The sequence below is a fragment of the Typopeltis vanoorti genome, chromosome 2 (assembly GCF_054136105.1).
Source record: "Typopeltis vanoorti isolate ZY-2024b chromosome 2, IOZ_Tvanoo_1.0, whole genome shotgun sequence".
Taxonomy (NCBI): Eukaryota; Metazoa; Arthropoda; class Arachnida; order Uropygi; family Thelyphonidae; genus Typopeltis; species Typopeltis vanoorti.
In genome coordinates, this window is record NC_143550.1 from 110,602,985 (window position 1) to 110,617,250 (window position 14,266).

The 14,266-nt window shown below is 36.7% G+C and overlaps 1 protein-coding gene across 1 annotated transcript in view; it reads left to right on the forward strand.

The window, feature by feature from the left end:
• LOC150109335 (high affinity cationic amino acid transporter 1-like) overlaps positions 1–14,266 on the forward strand; it is a 123,351-nt gene that overhangs the window by 69,988 nt on the left and 39,097 nt on the right. Inside the window, exon 9 of the mRNA XM_090402136.1 lies at positions 5,770–5,909. Within this exon, the coding sequence (XP_090258262.1) occupies positions 5,770–5,909 (140 nt within the window). The remainder of the gene's footprint in view (positions 1–5,769; positions 5,910–14,266) is intronic.

Genomic DNA, 14,266 nt, shown 5'->3' on the forward strand with positions numbered 1-14,266 from the left:
CAAGGATAGAAAAATCAGAACGCCATGGCAGTTTGGCCGAATGATTAGCGTATCCGCTTTCTAGCCAAAAGGCTGCAGGTTCGAAACCCGCCGTGGGCATGGATGTTTGTGATTGTCTGTGAAAATACTAGTGGTGGCGGCAGGCAGTAGATGGTGTTGATGTAGTTGGTGGATTAAGTGGTGGAGACAGCGAGTTGTAGAGTAGGTGCCTTCCTTCGATGAGTCTTTGGACTCCCTGGAGGTATCATGTAATAATAATAATAATAATAAAATCTGCTAGGTAAGTGAGCTTTTGCTCTTAGAGGATACAGAGAGGAATGTAAGGAAATGAAGCATTGTGTAAAACTAGCTAAACAAAAGTAATGGGAAGACTTTGGTAAGAACATAGAAAATAAATATCAGGAAGGTGGCAAAATATTCTGGAGGCTATTTAAAAAAGCTTAGAAATGGATGAAAGAGTACTATAAAAGGAATCAGAGATGATAAAAGTGACATGAAACTAAAGATAAAATATTCTAGAAAATTCTTTCATTATATCTGGAGTAATTACTTTGAAAGGCTGCTAAATAAAACAACAGTGCAAAATGTTGTTTGAAAAACAACATTTTTTTTTTACTAAAACAAAATTTCATTTTGTTTTGATGAAAAACAAAATTTCATGATGAAAAAAAAAAACAAAAAAACTCCAAACAGTAATGCAGTCAAGAAACTCGAAGTAGAAAAAGTCATCAAAAACCTGAAATGTGGAAATGCAGCTGAAGTAGATGAAATTCGGCCAGAAATGCTCAAATATGGAGGTACAAAAGTTTTACAGTGGCTGCATTGCATAATTCAGAAGGCCCGGTCAGTGGATGAAATTCCAGATTATTGGAGTAGAGCTCTCATCTATAAAAAGGGAATAAAACTGAAAACGAGAATTACAGAGGTATTTCCTTGTTGAGTGTTCCTGGTAAGATTTATGCAAATATATTTGAGAAATGGCTAAGAAAAATTGTTGAAGAGAAGCTTGGTGAAGAACAAGCTGGATTCAGGCCAAATAGAAGGTATCAGGATCAGATTTTCACTTTAAGACAAATAGTTGAGAAATCTTGGGAATATAACAAAGATTTGTATTTAAAGTTTGTTGATCTGATGGGGAAATTAAATCAAGCAATGCTTAGTCTCTATTTAAGCTGTTAGTCCACAGTTAGAATTGGAAGTAGTACATGAAGATGAAGATGGTTTGAGGTAAAAGCAGGTGTGCAACAAGGGTGCACATCATCTCCCTTGTTATCCATTATTTATATGGATCATGTTATGAAGGTAAATGGTATTAAATGTGATATAAAAATTGATGTTAATTTTTATTATTATTACATCACACCTCCTGGGAGTCCAAAGACCCATTGAGGGAGGACATCTACTCTACAACTCTTCGTCTCACTACTCCACTCATTTACCGCTGACTAGCACTTTCACAGACAATTACAAACATCCATGCCCATGACAGGATTCGAACCCGCAGCCTTTTGGCTGGAGAGCGGATATGCTAACCACCCGGCCAACCAGTCCAGCTCTTAATCTTAGCTCTTTATTTTATGCATATCATGTTATGCTTTTGAATAAATCCAGTACAAGTCTGCAAGATTCCTGACTAAATTAAATAACTGTTGTAATAAATTTGTTATGAAAATTGGCAATAAAATGACAGAGACAATGAAAATAGAAAGAAACATTGAAAACATCAATATATGATAAAATGATAAAATTTTATGTAAGAAGTCAGCTGAAGAAATTTATATGGAATAAGAAAGAAATTAGTCAAAACATTAAATTAGCTGTATACAAGATTGTGTTCAAACTAGTTTTAACTTATGGATGTGAGAGTTCTGAGAAAAATTAGTGGAGTGAACAGATGTCATCAATGGCAGTATCACATTAAAAATGAGGATATTAAGAAAGAATGTACCATTGTTAGCATTCAGGAATATGTTAGCAGAGATAATCTCAGGTGGTATGGACACTTAAACAGAATGGGAGAGGAAAGATCAAGTGTTCTTTGCCAGGTTAGCAGGAAAAAGACTCAGAAGAAGACCAAGATGTAGATGGATTGATACAGTAAAAAGCACCTTAAAAGACAAAAATATAAGATATGATAATATCAGAATCTTGACAGATAACAGATTAATTTGGAGGAAAATTGTTGATTGGAAGTTAGTAAAGATGTAACTTTTTCATGTAGTACTATCATAATTATCCTGTACACACTGAGGGTACCTATCAAGAATTTGATGATGATGGTATTAATCTAAGTGATTCCATTATTAATATGTTATGATAGATTATTTAAAAACTGAAGATAATGGTATTTTGCATGTCTGAAGTAATTGCTTTGAAAGAGTGTTAAATGAAACATAAACAGTGACAAAACAGTAGTAGAAAATATTCAAGAGGAATATAATCAAAAGTGCTTATCAATACTTGAAAAAAATGCCACCAGACAATTGAAGTGTGAAAAAGCAGCTGGAGCAGATGATATTTAACCAGAAATGCTCAAATATGGAATTGTAAAAACTTTATAATGGTTGCACTCACCCTCTCAGGATGACTGATGTCTTTTCTTTTCCCTTCTTTTTGTAATTGAAGATAACCCAATTGACTGACTACTGATGATTTTAGGTTATTTTTAATTTTAATAGTGTAGACTGCATATAATTAAGTTCATCATGAAGATTTCAGTAAGTGACATTGATTTAAGCTAATGTAACATTTTTTGTAATTGGAATTTTGCTGACATACTTCTCATTCTTCTCTGTATCTTTCATTGCTGTTTACATTTTTACTTTTTGAGGCTGCTATTTTGTATGCTTTGTGCATAGTTCCTGCCATTTCCATGTTCTGCTCCTGCAATTTTTTTGTTCTATTTTTCACAATTTTATTTCTCAATTTCTTTTATTCTAATTCTGATTTTCATATCTTATTATTATTATTTATTTATTTATTTAAGATTTCTTTTGTTCTATTTTTGGCAATTTCTTTTGTTATTCCCAAAGATTTCTTTTATTTCTTACACTTGCCATTGTTCTATTTCTGGTGATTTCTTTCCTCTGTGTGGTGGTGGTGGTGGGGGGGGGTAGTGAATTCTCTAATCCCTAAGAGTTCACTACTGATTATCTGTTGTATTCATCATCATCTCTGTGGGTCACATTATGAAAGGAAGCAGCATCAAACCTGATATTAAAATTGGAGATCTTCAACTTAGTTCTTTCTTTATGTAGATGATGTTATACTCCTAAATAAATCCAGTGTGGGTGTTTTCAGGATTCTTTGAAATTGGGTATGAAAATAATCAGCACTAAAAAGATAAACCATGAAAAAAAATAAGCTGAAATAGAAAGCATTAATAACATAGAGATCAAGTAAAATATTTTAACTGTATAGGCACAATTTTTAGTGAAGATGGCAAATTAAATATGGAAATCAACAATTGACTGAGCCAAAGTCAGTATGTTGGAGAGTCAGTTGAATAAATTTATATGGAATCTGAGAGAAATTAGCCAAAACACTAGCATTGTACAAGGCAGTGTTCAAACCAATTATGCAACTGAGATTTGAATTACAAATAAAGCAATTGTTAGAGACTAGATAGCAATGTGAGAGTCTTGAGAAAAATTAGGAGGATGAACAAGTGGCATCAATGGCAAGTATCATATTAAAAATGAAGCAGCATTTAAGAATGTATCAGTAGAGTAAATCTAAGGTGGTTTGGTCATGTAGCAAGAATGGGAAAGGAAAAGTTTGGAAAATATTTTTTATGCTAATGTTATGGTGTATAATTGGCAGTGCATTGTTTCTTCTTGCAGCACTTATTTCAAAGTTTTAAGACCATCTATAATCAAAACATATCTGTCTCTTACTGACCTGATCCACTCTGCAACACATACACATTGTTTTCTGCCTTATGCCTTTTTTTGTAGTTATTTCCACAAATTCTGTTTAAATCTAGTATTTTGATCTAATGACTGAAATTATTCTACCTGGGATGAGTGCTTTTTTTTCTTTTCTTCCCACTCCACTCAAACCCCTTAACCCTTATCTAAATTTTGGTTCTCCAACAATTTTGCGAAAGCAGTCCAAGCCAAAAATTCAGCATATGCCCAATGTCTCAAGTCAAAAACTCTGACCTCTCACTCAATTTACACTGTAGCTCATAACTGCAAAAAACTATCATATCCAAAGAAGACTTTGTGATGGCCAAATGCGCTAAGCTTATATCATGTCCAAATATTATTTAAGTCTTCTTATCCCTCTCCAAGGCTGTGGAATGCAACGTCTATCCTTCCATGTTCTCACCTCTCCTACATGACGATGGTAAAATAATAACATTGCCTGAAGATAAGGCAGACCTCTTCACATCAGTTTTTTTCTCTAACTCTTGTATAGATGACCCACCTTTAGAAGAAGGGGATCATCTATACAAGAGTTGGAGGAAATAAAGTATGCCTCACCTGAAATTTTGCCAGAAGGACATCAGAAAAATATTTGGTAGCCTTGCTACCAATAAGTCTCCTGGTCTTGATGGTATTCCTCCAGTTGTACCTAAAAGCTTGTGCTCCAGAATTCGCACCCATCATATCTTTTCCAGTCCTAAGCCGGCCTGGTTGGCTGAGTGGTTAGCGTATCCACTCTCCAGCCAAAAGGCTGTGGGTTCGAATTCCAGAGTGGTCATGGATGTTTGTGATTGTCTGTGAAAATACTAGTGCTGGTGGTTGGTGGTTGAAGGCTTTGATGCAGTTGCGTTTCGTTGTAGTTGGTGGATTGAGTGGTGGAGGCAGAGAGTTGTAAAGTAGGTACCCTCCCTCGATGAGTCTTTGGATTCCCTGGAGGTGTCATGTAATAATAAGAATATTGCATTATCATCATCATAATTCTTTCAGGGATTTAGACCCAATGTCTTGTTCCAGTTTCACTTCATCTCTTCCTTGGTATCCCTGACCTGTCCTCCAACTGGGTGGTATCAGAGTATCTTTTTTTAGGTAGTCTTGAACTGTCCATTCTTTCAGTATATTCAACCCATTTCTTTTGGTATCTTTATCCTTTGTCCAATAAATTTCTAATGGCTCTGACCTCGATATTTTCAAAAATAATGAAAAAGATCATCAATAGCCAACTGTTTCACTATATGGAGACTCACCAATTACTTAGTGATCACCAATATGCATTTCACCATTCTCATTCCACAGTAGGTCTCCTAGCCAATTTCACTCGTGTTCGGAAGCAAGTCATGGAAAAGTTCAGAGAAATTCAAGTGGCTACTCTTGATATTTCTCCATTGGCAAAAAAAGAGAAAAAAAAAATTGTCATCAGTATGACTGTTATCACAGATCATGTGTGAACCATACAGATTCATTATGTGGATTTGCACTAGACATTAATTTTTTTTAGTCCAAACTTCTTAAAACTTGAAAAATCAGTATATAAATCTGACAAGAATGGTCTTATTATGTGTTCAGAATAAAAGTGTGTGTGTTTGTGTGTAGTTGATTCTGTGTGGTTACATTATATATACAGGATATTTTCAAATTACTTATAGAACTTTGGATTGTAATTAAAATAAAGGGCATGAAATACAATGATAGTTTGCTACTCATATGTCTCCTTTAGCATTGGTAGTATTCTAAAGAAGTTCATTGTGGCAAAAAAAACTGTTCCTTTATGTGAGACTAGATATCCCTGCTTTTGACATCACTTTAAATGTAATACTATAAAAGTTTTTACCGTTTCTTGCAGTTTGTTGGGTGCCATGTTTCCACTTCCAAGGATTTTATATGCTATGGCAAAAGACGGACTGATATTCAAATGGTTATCCAATGTTCATCCAAAATTTAAAACTCCTCTCATAGCTACAATTCTCTCTGGAATATTAGCAGGTAATTTTAAAGTTGGTTTTATCTATATATATTTTTCATTGAATTTAATGGATTTTATTAACACTTGTCAGTTATCAGTATTTGGTAGAATAAAACATGTCAGCCATTCATTATTTGGATTACAAACAGAAAATTCATACTGCAATAATTTGTTCTTCATTTTTTATGTTGATAAAAAATAAATCAAATATTATTTCTCTTTGTTTTATAAGGTTTGAAGATCTTTCTAATATGGCTGGCCACCACCAAAGTGTCATTTCATGGTTGCATTCACCAACTGGAAGATGATGTGACACTTCATTTACGATATCTTCTAATGAGATAACCAAATCCAAAACCCTCGATCCATGTGTAGCCTCTGTTACATACCGCTTAGAGTAGTTATCCTTTAAAAATTCAGAATTTATTCTCTTTGGTTCCTGATGCCGTCTCTTCATCCCTGTCTATATTACTATAATTGAAATTGCCCAAGGGGTCCTTAAGGGTCAAAGCTATATAACTCAGAGGAGACCTCCACATAGCCTTTAAAGGAATGTGGAGAACCGATCAGGGCTTATGATCTAATGTCTAGTCCTTGCCTTCTCATGGTGCACCCTGTTAGGTATCTACCTGGATACTGAACGAACGATGATGGGCTGGCAATTTGGGATTTAGCCGACCAAATTGTATTATTGGCTTAAACCAAAATATAGAATGATGGTACAAAATGACAGAATTTCATGCTGGCTGGGGCGTCGCATGGTTAAACAAGGCCCCCCCACCCCATTGTTTTTGTCAGGGTGAACAACGAAAAGTCAGCTGGAACAAATCCTGAAATACACCCCAACTCAACATTACCAGAGTTCAAGATCGGTACTTTCAACATAAGAAGCCCGAAATGGCAAAGAAATGGAGCTAGCTGAGGAATTAGATAAGTACCATATCAACATAATAGGGGGTGAACTGAAACAAACAAGAAAAAACTGGTGAAATCTTTCTGAGCAATAAATACAAAATGTTATATTCAGGCAATGACAATCAAGGCAAAGAAGGAGTAGCCATAGTATTCAACACTAAATAGGAGGCTAATCTTCTTGAATGACAGGCAGTCTCAAGTAGAGTGACGTGGGCAAATATCAGGATGGGGAACTGGACAATGAGACTTATTGTCCAGTTCCCCATTGTGTCTATGGTCCCACATAGGCACAATGTGGAACTATGGTCCCACAGAAGGTTCTACTAAGGTAGAAGTGGAGGAATTTTTTGAGGCTTTAGAGAAAGCAACTGACACAATGAAAAAGGAAAAGTTGGTCCTTGTTGGGGATCTGAATAGCAGAGTAGGAAATGACTGTCAGACATACAAAAATATTTTGGGAAAATTTAGAGAAAAGAGCAAAGCTAATAAAAATGGCAAATACCAGTTGGATTTCTGCTCAGGACATGAACTGGTTATTATTAACACCATGTTCCAACATAAAAATGCACAAATTCACATGGAGAGAAGAGGCAAGGAATAAGAAAAGTCTCATTGACTATGTTATTGTTGATAGTGATGTTTTCTCCCTGGTGCAGGACACCAGAGTGTACAGAGGATTTGAAATTGGAAGTGATCACTATTTAGTCTTGAGCTGGTTAAAACTGAATTTCATATTGAAAAGAAGAACATGTCATGTTGTACCATCATTTTTTATTATGGTTTAACCAATAAGAATACAATTTGGTCGGCTAAATCCCAAATTGCCAGCCCATCCTCGTTCGTTCAGTATCCAAGTAGATATCCAACAGGGTGCACCACGAGAAGGTGAGGATTGGACATTAAGTCAGAAGTCCTGGTCGGTTCTCCGCATTCCTTTAAAGGCTATGTGGAGGTCTCCTCTCAGTTATACAGCTTTGACCCTAAAACAAGTGTTCTCTGCCAGGTTGGCAGCAAAACGACCCAGATATAGGTGGATTGATACGGTACAAAGTGCCTTAGACGATAGAAATATGAGATGTGATAATGTTGGAGTCTTGACAAGTAACAGACTGATTTGGAGGAAAATTGTAGATAGGAAGTTAGTAATGATATAATTTTTTCACGTAGTACTGTCATATCCTGTACACCCCTTGTGGGTACATGGCAGGAAGTTGATGATGATGATGATGATGAAGAACATGTAAGAAAGTTTTAAAACGAATAAAAGTTGAGCAGCTCTCAGATGTGAACTGTAGACTAAAATACACAAACATGATTGAAGAAAAAATGAAACAGTTTGAAAACAGGAGCCAAACCTTGGAGATTCAGTGCAAGCCCTGAAGACAACACTGATTGATTCAGCCAGAGAGGCATGTGGTGAGGTTGTCTGTAAGGATAGAAAAATCATAACTCCGTGGTGGACACAGGAAGTTAAGGAGGCAGTGAAAGAAAAGAAGAAAGCATATCAAAAGTTCCTGGAAAATTAGTCAGCGTGTGCTCTTAGAGAATACAGAAACAGATGTAAGAAAACTAAACGCTGTGTAAAACTAGGTAAACATAAGTCATGGGAGGACTTTGGTTAGAACATAGAAAATAAATATCAAGGAGATGGCAAGATATTCTGAAAGTTCTCGAAGAAGCTCAGAAATGGAGGAAAAAGTGCTGTAAAAAGAAATTTAGAGATGATAAAGGTGACATGAAAACTGGAGAAAAAGATATCCTTGATGTATGGAGTAATTACTTCGAAAAATTGCTAAATGGAACAAGCAGTGATGATAGCACAGTGGTAAAAAAACACTGGCCAGGCATGCAGTCATGAATACATACATACCCATACTTGAAGTAGAAAAAGCCATCAAAAACTCAAAAGGTGGAAAGGCAGCAGGAGTAGATGATATTTGACCAGAAATGCTCAAGTATGGAGGTATAAAAGTCTTACAGTGGCTGCACTGCATAGTTTAGAAGGCCTGGACAGAGGGACGAATTCCAGATGATTGGACTAGAGCTCTCTTAGTACCCATATATAAAAAAGGGAAATAATACTGAATATGAAAATTACAGAGGTATTTCTCTACTGAGTGTTCCTGGTAAGATATATGAAAGTATACTTGAGAAACTGTTCAGAACGATTGTGGAAGAGATGCTTGGTGAAGAACAAGCTGGATTCAGGCCAAATATCAGGATCAGATTTTCTCTTTATGACAGATAGTTGAGAAATCATGGGAATATAACAAAGATCTGTATTTAAGTTTTGTAGATCTGGAAAAAGGCATGTGACAAGGTGCCAAGAGAGAAGCTATTCGAAACACTACAGTTATGTGGTGTCATTGGTGTGTTATATCAAGCAATACGTAGTCTTTATTTGAGTTGTAAGTCAGCAGTTGGAATCGAAGGAAGTACAGGAAGGTGGTTTAATGTCAAATCTGGTGTCAGACAAGGATGTACATTATCCCCTGTGTTATTCATTGTCCATATGGATCACATTATGAAGGAAAGTGGTATTAAACATTTCTAAATCACTTAGGGAATTGAACAATGTAGATCTGAAGATAAATTAAATTACACTTTAATAAATATTTCCGATATTTCGGCAACGTCATGTGTTGCCATTTTCAAAAGGAACTTACAAAAAGGCACGTGCACGCAGGCATTACAACACAGTAACTGAGAATGAAGATATGACGCTATCGTTCTCCAAGAAGTCCTGATGGTGCCCTCTAGCGGGCTAAGTAGGTGTTCTTGGCCATTGGGCTGAAGGTCTGCTGATTCCAGAGCATGGTCTGCAAGACCAGAATGGCTATACTGGAGAAAGTACAGCCATTCTGGTCTTGCAGACCATGCTCTGGATACATGCCACAGAATACGGTGGAAGAAAGCTATAGTAATACACCGTAGCAAATATAAATTCGAAAGACTATTTATGGAATCAGCCTCAGCCCTAAGAAATTCTCCAAACTTCAACAAATTTGGTTGTATGCGACTGCCCCAAATTTGGGAGGCATACATCAGCAGACCTTCAGCCCAACGGACAAGAACACCTACTTAGCCCGCTAGAGGGCACCATCAGGACTTCTAGGAGAATGATAGCTTCATATCTTCATTCTCAGTTACTGTGTTGTGGTGCCTCCGTGCACGTGCCTTTTTGTAAGTTCCTTTTGAAAATGGCAACAAATGACGTTGCCGAAATATCGGAAATATTTATTAAAGTGTAATTTAATTTATCTTCAGATCTACATTGTTCAATTCCCTAAGTGATTTAGAAATGCATAACCAACGTATAAGCCTGTCTACGGGTATTAAATATGATATCAAAATTGGAGATGTTAATGTTAGCTATTTGCTTTATGCGGATAATGTTATACTCCTAAATAAATCCACTACATGTCTGCAAGATTCCCTGACTAAATTAAATAACTGTTGTAGTAGATATATATGAAGGTCAGCATTAAAAAGACAAAGACAGTGAAAATAGGTAGAAAGATTGAAAATATCAACTGCACTGTGAATGGAGAACCTATAGAACAAGATTTTTAGTGAAGATGGTAAATTAAATATGGAAATAGACAATAGAATCAAAAAAGCTGGTATGGTAGGAAGTCAACTGAAGAAATTCATATGGAATAAGAGAGAAATTAGTTGGAACTAAATTAGCTGTATACAAGACAGTGTTCAAACCAGTTTTAACTTATAGATCTGAGAACTGGTTCAGAAGTAAAACACTTGACCAAAGACTAGAGACTGCAGATATGAGAGTCCTGAGAAAGATTAGGGGCATGAACAGATGGCAATATCATATTAAAAACGAGGATTTAGGAAAGAACTTGACATTGTCAGCATCAATGAATGCATTAGCAGAGCTAATCTCAGGTGGTATGGTCACTTCAACAGAATGGGAGAGGAAAGATTAGCAAAGCAAGTGTTCTCTGCCAGGTTGCTATGAAGACCCAGAGGAAGACCGAGATATAGATGGATTGATACAGTAAAAAGTGCCTTAGAAGATAGAAATATAAGATCTGATAATGTTGGAGTCTTGACAGGTAACAGACTGATTTGGAGGAAAATCTTAGATAGGAAGTTAGTAATGATGTAATTTTTCATGTAGTACTATTATATCCTGTGCATGTCTCGAGGGTATATATCAGGAATTTGATAATGAAATTGACATTAATGTGATCACCCTTTTCTTATTAACCAGACCAATTTGTTTAGACATTTCCTTCTCACTGCCTTTCACATTGCCAGGTCTATAGCAACACCGTACTAAACATTTCATCCTACCCCCCCCCCCTCCCATTTCACACCATACTGCTTCAAAACTACTGTCAGTATTTGCTCCTTGCATCTCCATGGGTACACCTTCTCTGCCATCATCAATAACACTCCTCACTTTTTTGCTTTGTATATCTTTGTGAAAGACTACATATCCCTCCATCTCATCATGTCAGAATATCATTCTCATTCAACCATGTGTCACTTATACCAACAATGACATTATCAGTCATATCATATGTTGAGGCGCCTGTGTAGGTAGAAGTGGCGTTTACACTCTATGGCGCTTGACCACACGAAGGAAGACTTAAGTTCGAGTCTAGTCGCTGACTGGAGGAACATTTCTTCTAAGCCTTTGCTGGCCTGGTTGACCAAGTGGTTAGCATATTCACTCTCCAGCCAAATGGCTGCGGATTCGAATCCTGTGTGAGTATGGATGTTTGTGATTGTCTGTGAAAATACTAGTGGTGGCAGTGGTGGGTGCTAGTTGGCATTTGTGTAGTTGCAGTTCATTGTAGTTGGTGGAGATAGAGTTCTGGAGTAGGTGCCCTCTCTTGATGAGTCTTTGGACTCCCTAGAGGGGTCACATAATAATAATAATATCAAAGATTTAATTTCTGATTCATCTTCTTCCATTTGGCTTTGTCAGTACTTAATTATTGCTGTGATTGGAGATTGAAATTATGCTAGTCAGTAATTTTTTTGTTAGCTTCTCTGGTGTGTATGTACCTCCCACCAAAATTCATTGGACACACATGAAGATATAAACGAAATTTGATGATGTGGTCTAAGTAGATTCAGAATAACAGTTAGATACAACACTATATTTTACCTGATTTAACATTAATGCCTTTTCTTCATTTCTGATTGTCAAGTGCATTGCTATATTGCTTTTGTATTTCCATTTACACTGTAGAGATTTTGTATTTGGATAATTTTTCCTTTAACACTATCATAATGCTTTTTTTGTGTGTGATCAGAAAATTAAATTTATTCTTATGTTCCCATGATTTTTCAACTATTTGTAAAGCAAAACATTGATCTTGCAACCACTCTTTGATCAAAATCTTAAAAAGCCAGATTTTGGTTAAAGAAAGATTGTCATACTACCCTTGCATCTTTACTCATATAATATAAAAATTACTCTGTATTCTTATGTTCAGTGTTATTACCTCCCCCCCCCCTTTTTTTTTTTCATAACTGGTACAGTTCTGTAAGCAGTTTTATTATCTTTTTGCACCCACCATGTAATTCTTATTTTTCTATCTTTGTAGTCATCTTTACAATGTGCTTGCATCTCTGGTTGAATTAGTCAATATTTTGCTATGATTTTGTCTCTAAGATGCATTCACTTTTTTAAAAAATAATATTTGTATATTTCAGTCTGAAATTTATATCTTCCAACTGCTAAACTTTCATTTAAACTGACTGTTTTTCATTATGATATTCATTTTAGCTTGCTCATAAATGATCACTTCTGTTTCATGTCCCTATTGTATGATATTGGATTCTGGACCAATCTGAAGATATCATTACTGTCAACAATAACATTTAGCAAGCCTTGTTTATTCACTCTTTCTATGTAAACTTATGTATATCTTTGTGCTGGAACATGGTCTTAATGACTACTCCATGTCTGGAACAGAAATTCATTAACTCTTGGAATCATTGCACGGGTCTTGCGTGAAGTGGCTAAGGAATTATCAGTGCCTTTGACCATGTTGTTTAATCTGAGTCTCAGGTCTGGTTTAGTCCCGAAGGTGTGGAAGGAGGGGAAAATAGTTTCACTGCATAAAGGAGGATCCAAGACTATGGTTGCAAATTACCGACCGATCAGCATATCAGGAGTCGTTGTCAAGGTCTTGGAGAAAGTAGTCAAGGGAAAAATACAGGAATGGATTGATGAAAATGAGATACTGTACAGGGGACAGCATGGCTTTGTGAAGGGTAGATCATGCTTCAGTAACTTGCTCAAGTGTTATAACAAGGTGACGGCTGAACTGGATAAGGGAAATGGGTTTACAGTGATACTGCTGGACCTGGCAAAGGCATTTGACAGGATACCACATGGAATACTAATCTGTAAACTACAACATATGGGAATGGATATAGGGTTTGTGAGATGGATAGGTGGTTGGTTGATGGAGAGATATCAATGAGTAGTTTATTCAGGAGTAGAGTCCAAAAGACGGCCTGTGACTAGTGGTGTGTGCCGCAGGGTTCTGTTTTTGGACCACTGCTGTTTAATCTGTTCATCAACGATATAGGGAAGGATCTAAGTGGAACAATTCATTTGTTCACTGATGATGCAAAGCTGGGTAGGGCAATAGTGAATGCAGAAGATGTCAAAGTCTTGCAGGATGACTTAGATAGATTGGAGTTCTGGGCTAAGGAGAATGGATGTCAATTTAATGTGACAAAATGTAAGGTTATGCATTTTGGGGTGAAAAGATTAGCAGCAGTATACCACATTGGTTGAACTGTACTCCAAGAGATTGATGAGGCCAGGGACTTGGGAGTGTTGGTGGATAGGGAGATGAAGTTTAGGGGGCACATTGCAAAAGTAGCTAAATCAGCTCATCAACTCACTTGGTTGTTGAAAAATACCTTGACGAGCAGAGACAGGCAAGTTGTTGTACCTCTGTACCGAGCCTTGATAAGACTCATCTCGACTACTGTGCCCAGATTTGGTCACCTCGGTTCCTTCTTGATGGGGAGGAGGTGGAGAGGATCCAGAGGCGAGTGACTAAGATGATAACAGGTCTGTGGAATGAACCATGTGAGAACAGGTTGAAGATTTGTGGGTTGCAGAAACTAGTTGATAGGCGGAAAAGGGGAGATAGGATTGAGACATTCAAATTGCTAAAGGGATTCTATAGGATTAATTCAGAGGATATTTTTGGGATCAGGACTGGTGGTGGGAGAACTAGGGAACACCTATGGAAGCTGGGCAAGAGTGTGGTTAGCAGGGGTGTTAGAGCTGGGTTCTTTACTTTTAGAGTAGTAAATGAGTGGAATAAGCTGCCAGAGTCTGTTGTGGGTGCTATGACGGTGATCGAGTTCAAGGCAAGGTATGATAGATACTGTGAGAATGTAATCGCATAGTTGTGTGGACATGATGTTTAGGGCCTCCCTCGATGAGTCTAAGGACTCC